At 29.9% G+C, this 7,591-nt stretch overlaps 1 protein-coding gene across 1 annotated transcript in view; it reads left to right on the forward strand.

Annotated features, from left to right (window-relative positions):
• The window catches only part of LOC106457062 (ubiquitin carboxyl-terminal hydrolase 10-like), a 41,456-nt gene that overhangs the window by 24,451 nt on the left and 9,414 nt on the right, over positions 1 to 7,591 (forward strand). The window contains exons 10-13 of the mRNA XM_013916447.2: positions 299 to 399; positions 2,077 to 2,199; positions 2,711 to 2,803; positions 3,723 to 3,867. Coding sequence (XP_013771901.1) covers positions 299 to 399; positions 2,077 to 2,199; positions 2,711 to 2,803; positions 3,723 to 3,867 — 462 coding nt within the window. The remainder of the gene's footprint in view (positions 1 to 298; positions 400 to 2,076; positions 2,200 to 2,710; positions 2,804 to 3,722; positions 3,868 to 7,591) is intronic.

The following is a 7,591-nucleotide window of genomic DNA, read 5'->3' on the forward strand; positions in this document are numbered from 1 at the left end:
ATATTCAGTAATACCCGTCAACATTTTTCAACTCAACAGCATTTGTCATTTCTGTTGCACTGAAATTATTCCACATTTTCAACCTTTTTGTTCCATGGATTTTATAAGAATCCTCAAATTTTTCCTGCTATTTTACTAAAATGTGTTGTTTAATTATAATAAACCAATTTCTTAATTATTAATAGAGTTATTTTATATTGTAGAATTTCAAAGTTTCTGTGAAGATCTTTTTGAACTAATTAAATACATCTGTGTTAATGTCAGAAAAGTTTGAACTTGTATGTGTCCTGTTTTCCAGCTGGTAATGGAGAAGCAGCTGCAAATGGACATCTAGATGACAGTGGAGATGAAGGATGGCAGGTGATGGGACCGAAAAATAAAAGTATAGTCACCAGAACTGTAAGTGTATAAGCAGATGCATAAGTACATGAAGCATTTAGCTTGTTCATTTCAGTGTTTCCATACTTAATATGTAATCAATATTCACATTATTGTGTTTGTTTGTTTTGCATTTTCGCGCAAAGCTACACGAGGGCTATCTGCGCTAGCCATCTCTAATTTAGCAGTGTAAGACTAGAGGGAAGGCAGCTAGTCATCACCACCCACCGCCAACTCTTGGGCTACTCTTTTACTAACGAATAGTGGGATTGACCATCACATTATAACACCCCCACGACTGAAAGGGCGAGCATGTTTGGTGTGACGGGGATTCGAACCCGCGACCCGCAGATTGTGAGTCGAGCGCCCTAACCACCTGGCCATGCCGGGCCCCATTATTATGTGAAATTGTGAATAGGTTTAGTATAATTAGTATGTATATAATTTCCTTAATGCTTATCTTTTTTTAAATAAATTAAGTTAGGTAAAGGAGAAAATAATGTTAACAGTAAATTATGTTTTTGTTATAAAAATTTAAATCATATGCAGTGTTATTTATGAACACACATACAGAGAAATTTTCATTCAGGAAAACTAGAACTTTTTTTTCCATAAAAGAAACAAAAATTTTTGTTTTTAGAAATGTATAGTTGTGTATGGTTTCCTTGCCAATCATGTAATGGCGATTTTATTTTATTTTTTGGAGAAAATAGCCATTTTGTTATACTCGTTTGGTTACTAATTTATCATAAACCTTGTCATGTCAATGTTAAAAGTCATTTGAATAAAAGGTAATGTCTTTTAATGTTATGTCTTAAACAGCCAAATGTCACTTTTTGACAGTAGGCAAAAGTTAAAACTATTCTTTCCCATCAGCATTATTACTGAGAAGAAAAAGGTGTGATGGTCTTACATCGTTGAGTAGTTGTGGATTTTTGTGTTTCACAGTTACCTGACCTGTATAATAATGAGATTCAAGGACTGTCTGCAGAGGAAAAAAACTATTCATTACCAGTTAAATTATAGACAAAACCTGATGGTGAAATAGAAATAAAAGTATATTTTATTAACAAGTACAAATGAGAACAATATAATGATGAATTGCCAGCTTAAATTACCTGATGAGTTATTCAGATAAAAAAACTTGGCTTAGAATAAAAAATTGAATTTGCAAATATTATATTTAAAATTAATAAGAGAAAAATGAACTAAATGAAGCTAGAGACAAGTGAAATACAACTGGATTAAACTTAAACTAGATCTAATACTATAATCACAAATACGTGGTTAGCAATAGAATGAAACAAGGATTGATTACACTATCTCGTTTCACTAGAAAATGGCTTTCACAATTCAACTTATACATGGCCAATCACATGTTGAATTCTAGGATCCCTCATTATGGTTGCAAATATTTTTGGAAGTGAGAAATCTATAAAGGTGTTATTAATAATAGAAATCATAAATCTTAATTGAGTCCTTCTGTAGAGTATTATATAGGGTTAATTTTGCATTTAACAAAGTAGATTTTTGTGATTCTCAACTAAAATTCAACAAAAATATTTTAATGTTGTTTCTTATATAAAAGAAACTGTATACGAGTGTGGTAACCTTATCTTGAAATGTATAAATAGTAATGTTTTCTTTTTATGCATTTGTAATTTGAAAGCATCCTCCCTCTCATTCATTCTTTCTTAGGCAAGCTTTTCTCGTTCTCCAATTTCTGACATTTTTGGTGGACAGATGCGGTCAGTTCTGATGGCAGGAAATGAAACGTCAGCTTTTCTACAACCATTTTTTACACTACAGCTTGATATACAGGTCTGTTTTTATAGTGATAAAAAAATAATTCATAATTTTCTGTTAATGGTTTCAAAACAGTTCTGTACTAATTTAATATTTATAATTTATATTTTTAAAGAACAGAACACTTAGAAATATTAAAACTCAAGAAATATTGTAATGTTTTTGTTTTGGTTGTGATTATTTTTCACATATAATTTTACTGTTTGCGAAATAACTTTTTATTAAGTGCTCATATAGTATATAAAATCTGCTAAAAAATTAGAAGGTTTTTTAAATTGGAATGGATCTCTTCAAATTATATTGTTTTAACTGATTTAATTGATAATGCTTTTACGAAGTATTTTTCAGGGTTAACCACAATTATTACCACTCTTCTGAGTCTATTATTGTACAGTGTTCACACCATCTTTAATCTAGTGTAGAGAATGTGTGTAAATGGTATTATTTTTGGTGAGATAAAGTTCATTTCCTATACGAACAAGATTGAAACTAATAGTCATATATCAGTAATGAAATTTTTTTATAGTCAGAACAGGTTGAATCTGTGCTTGCAGCTTTAGAACATCTCACTAGTAAAGAATCCATTCAGGGATATACATGCACTAAAACCAAACAGGAGGTGAGATTTTGAAATATTTCTTCTTTTTTTTTATCAGGTATGGAACGACCAATCTTAACTTTATAAAATATGAATATGTATACAATTAGTATCATTGTATAATAATGAGTTTATCATCAGCACATGAAGTTTCTTGCACAATAAATATTGTGAATTGATGATGACTTCATAAAAACATGAATTATTCAGAATACATCCTAATATTTTAAAAGATATATTTATTAGTAAATTCACTTCCATTTTTAATTTAGGAAATAATTCATGAAATTTTAAATTTAGAACTGTTGCAAACTTTTAAGATAAAAAAAAAAAGTGTAGTCAATCACTAACACTCAATCTGATAGTCAATGATACTGAATTTAAGGGATTGGATGGGATAGAAGAAAGTCGTGGTTTCCGGTATTCTGAGCAGAAACCATAACAAAAGTAATGATCATGGTACGTGCCACAATTCTGCATTTGAACACAGTAATGGTGTATACCATTCTTGGCCATTTCTATTGAGAGAACTCACAAAACATGTGGAGAAAACTGAGGAACCAAATTTTGTGTTGTAAAACATGGGTTTCATTAATATGAATTTAGCCATGCTGTGAGGCAATTCAAATTACAGATATTGCAAGTAGCTCAAATTGCTATTCAGAATTTTAAAAGAAGAGGGTACTGGAAAGCTTTGTTAGGCAGCAATCCACCAAAAATATTTCCCCGACTTGCAGACTGGGTGCTAAAAGCAAACCAAGGTGCAAGTACCAGTTTGATTAGAAAACCACTCGGGAAGGACAATTTCATGGTTAATAGTAGAAATATTTGGGAATCTGCTATGACTAATACAATACTGTTAATTCTTAATCTTTGAGAAATTCTTCAGCACTGTGAATGTTTGTAAACACAGAGTAATTTATTTTACCTCTTCCTTCAGGTTGAAGCATCTCGTAGAATCACCCTGGAAGAACTTCCTTTAGTTTTAGTACTTCATTTTAAAAGGTTTGTTTATGACAAGGATGGGGGATCCAAGAAAGTAGACAAGTGTGCAGAATATGCAGTCACTCTAGATTTGACGGGAGGTAAGCAAGCTAAAATGTTTAGTTTTAATGCAAATATACTGAAATTATTCTCTAAGAACTTCCAAGATCTGTTAGCCCTAAGAATTTATTATTCTATATGAAGAACTTTTGTTTTTCCCAGTAATTTGTAAAAGTGGTTTTCTTCCCACATTGCTACATTTTGAATTCATCCATATTATTAGCGTTGTATCCAAGGTCAAAATATTACACATATAATTACACTTGACCTTTAGAATTTCATTTTTATTATGTCAACTTACATGCATTCTTGGTACCTGTAATATTGCATATTTAATAACATACCATTGTGTTTACAACCTCATCAGATTATAGTGTTGTTTAATGAATTAACCCATGTGAATTAATGCACGAATATATACTTCAAAATGTGCAGGACCATTGCTGTTTCTTTTTTATATCTTCAGCATATGGCTTTGTTCAACTGCAGGGTAAATGTTATTAAATTAAAAAGCTTGTTTTAACAGCAGAGGCTCACCAACAGTTTTTAACTCTCGAACTATTCTTAACTTTCAAACTTATGGAGAGCAGATATGTCTTCTTATAGTCTCTTTACTATTCGATACTGGTTTAAAATTGTGACATTATGCCTTTGTATATTTAGTGAAATGAATGGTGAGTTGTTATATTAAATTTTTATATATTGTTGCTCACACTGTTAAAAATTTGTTTTTTTCAAAGGCTTGTTTGCAGGTTTTTAGGTTAAAATTGACAAATCAAACATTTATTTTTTCGGTCCACCTGAAATTAATTTTCATTTAATATTACCCTGACTAGCAACCAGTGCAATGTTGTGTTATTATAAAAGTAAAATTAACTATAAATTCAGGTAATGTTACTGTTCTGCTTTCACATAGTCACACAGTTTTAATTATTGTTGTTTTTTTATGTGTGTTCGTGTTTGACATTTTAGTATTTATTTATAATTGAGGAGCATTTGTTATTTTTAAATTAGTGTTATAATCCACATTTTAAGAAGCTTTCATATCCAAGGAGCAAAGAGAAGTGTTCCTTACTGGTGTTCTTTTTCTTTCTTTCTTCTTATGCTTAAAGTTTGTGCCTTAACCAAGTTGAGATTGGTGATAAATATGTGGTATGTAACATCTAAAAAATTTTCCAACTTACTAAAAATATGCTAAAATGATGACTGGTAGATTAGGTTTTCATCCTGTGAAGTTGAAATGTCAGTAACATTTTTTTTTCTTTGGGGAGTTATTTATTCAATATTCTTTACCTTTATTTTGACAAATATTTTCCATTTTATGGCCAAATGTTGATTGTTTGTTTCTATGCCATTTCTTGTTTTAAAGAGTAAGAAACGATTGTTGAATATTATTGAAACATCAGAAGATTATCCTGTGTCTCCTCTTACTTGCACCTATAAAGTCAGAATTTACTTAAAGTATAATAAATACATATGATATAGATTTGACCAAAATGGGATATCTAGTGAGAGACGTTATCAAGAAAAAGAGGGCAAAGTAGAAACGAAAATAAGAAAACTTCTTATCTTTCTTCTTGGAAAGCAAAGACCGCTGTTGTTTTGGGCCTTGAAAATGGTGATTGAATAGTCAGTTTTGTAGCTTTGTGCCTAAGAACAAACACATCACCAAACATAACCATCTTGTGCACTTTGTCTGTTACCTCTTTCTCATTCAAATACTCATTATTTGTGCTGAAATTTCTGGATACAGTTACACCAAAATAGCAGTTGATCCTCATCAACATGGGTCAACTTTGACAATCAGTTTAGAAGTTTTATCAATATCAGTTCCAGCTTTTTTTTGTTGTTTTAGATTCTTTAGACCCAAGTCTAATTAATAAAATACCCAAAAATTAAAAAAAAGTACTACCAGATCATATGGTGTGCAAATTTTATCACCACATTTTAAGGATTTCAGCCTGGATAAGTCATAGATCCTAAGTTAATAATACAAAATACTAGTACTTTTGTTATTTTATATTTTTACTTCATTATAAAGAGAGGTTTTCTTTACAAAGAAATGTATACCAAATGAAAATGTATCAGTGGTTTTCTGAGATATGTTTTCAAGATAGAATAGACCGCTTTAGCTGTTGAAATTACCTGCTTTATGTATATTTACATGCAAGTATTTATTTGTATACCTCCATTTTCTATTTTTAATCCATCCTAGCAGTGGTAGATACCTCAGTCAGTTTACTTATAAACTTATTCCAAGTTTAAAAACTGTTGTATATATTTCTTTTAGAAAATTCATAACCATGAAAGTATCCATGAGAGTAATTATATTATGATTTTTCATAATGTAAGCACATCTTTAAAAAACTTGCAGGTTATTGATAAACATTACAAGGTTTTTGTACGCAAAGTATCAGGTTTTTGAATAAAGTATTAAGATTTTTTAATTAAAGATTTTCTCATAAACCTTTTGCTTTCAGAATGTTGACCATCCAATATGCAAAGCAATTTTGATTTTAAGATTAAAAATACATCAATGCATTAAAACATTTTCAAATTTCACATGCAAAATCTTTATAATCTCCAGATAATTATCAAATTTTTTGTTTAAAAAACTATTATTTTATTTATTATTTTCACTAGTATATTCTTTACGGGTTTGTTCAATATGACCAACCTTGTAACCTCAATAAAAGAATTAGTAAAAAAATATAAATTATGCTTTTTCATTCTAGAATGACTACAAATTATAACACAAAAACACAAAATTTTAGTCTAGCTGAATCTCATAACGTTATACATTTATATATATTTATTATTGTGATTATAGTGACCTTCCAACTGTGCCTGGCTAACAATACAAAAGTTACAATGATGCGGTGCACGTGAACTAGTGCTCCTATATCCAATAATATATAACTCACCTTTAGTCTTTACAAAGTTACCTGTCTTGGCTGTGTTTTACTGTACTAGTATTTGCATAAAATACAGTCACATTTCAACTATTATACATTAGATATATATTATATACATTATTTCTATTACAAATAATTTCTTAAACTTATTTTTTTTAAAACATAGAACAGTAAATAAAATAAAGCAAATAATTATCTCTTCTAGTTACAACCTTTGTACTCGTTTGCTACTTGTCATAGGTTGCTAAGTTTTATGAAATTTCCCACGTGGAGGATGTAAAAAGATATATTTTTTTAGTTTTTATATATTTTAATTAACCAAAAACAATCATAAATTACTATATGGATACCGTAGACTTCCACTATAATTTATTGAGTATAGTAACTAAGCTGTATTTGGTTCCAAAAAAATATGAAATTTCGAGCTCACTAAAGACTTACCTCGTCATTTGAAATATTGTGTGAAAAGAATGAACTTAGCACAATAACACATCAAAATGGCTGAGAAAACCACTAGGGGGACATTCTGAGCTTTTGATTGGTTATTCATGTCATATATAGAAGTAAGTGTGTATAAGGGACCGTTTTCAAAAATAGAAAGAGGTGGGTGGAGGGGCCACTGTGTTTGATTCAGTACAGGAGCAATTTCTTGGGAAATAGGAAAGGTAAGACGTTCTTATTTTATATTCTAGCTTGTCAATATTGGTAGTTTGAGTTCCTAATTCATATGTAACTGTATATTTTGTGTTTTGACATCACAAATGTCTAATTTGAACCAGTGCTGCATTCAACATACCACGTGGCAAAAAACAAATCAATGTTTAGCTGTGTTTTTTTTAATTTATCTTTT

This window comes from Limulus polyphemus, unplaced genomic scaffold (genome assembly GCF_000517525.1).
Source record: "Limulus polyphemus unplaced genomic scaffold, Limulus_polyphemus-2.1.2 Scaffold287, whole genome shotgun sequence".
In the NCBI taxonomy this organism is placed as follows: domain Eukaryota; kingdom Metazoa; phylum Arthropoda; class Merostomata; order Xiphosura; family Limulidae; genus Limulus; species Limulus polyphemus.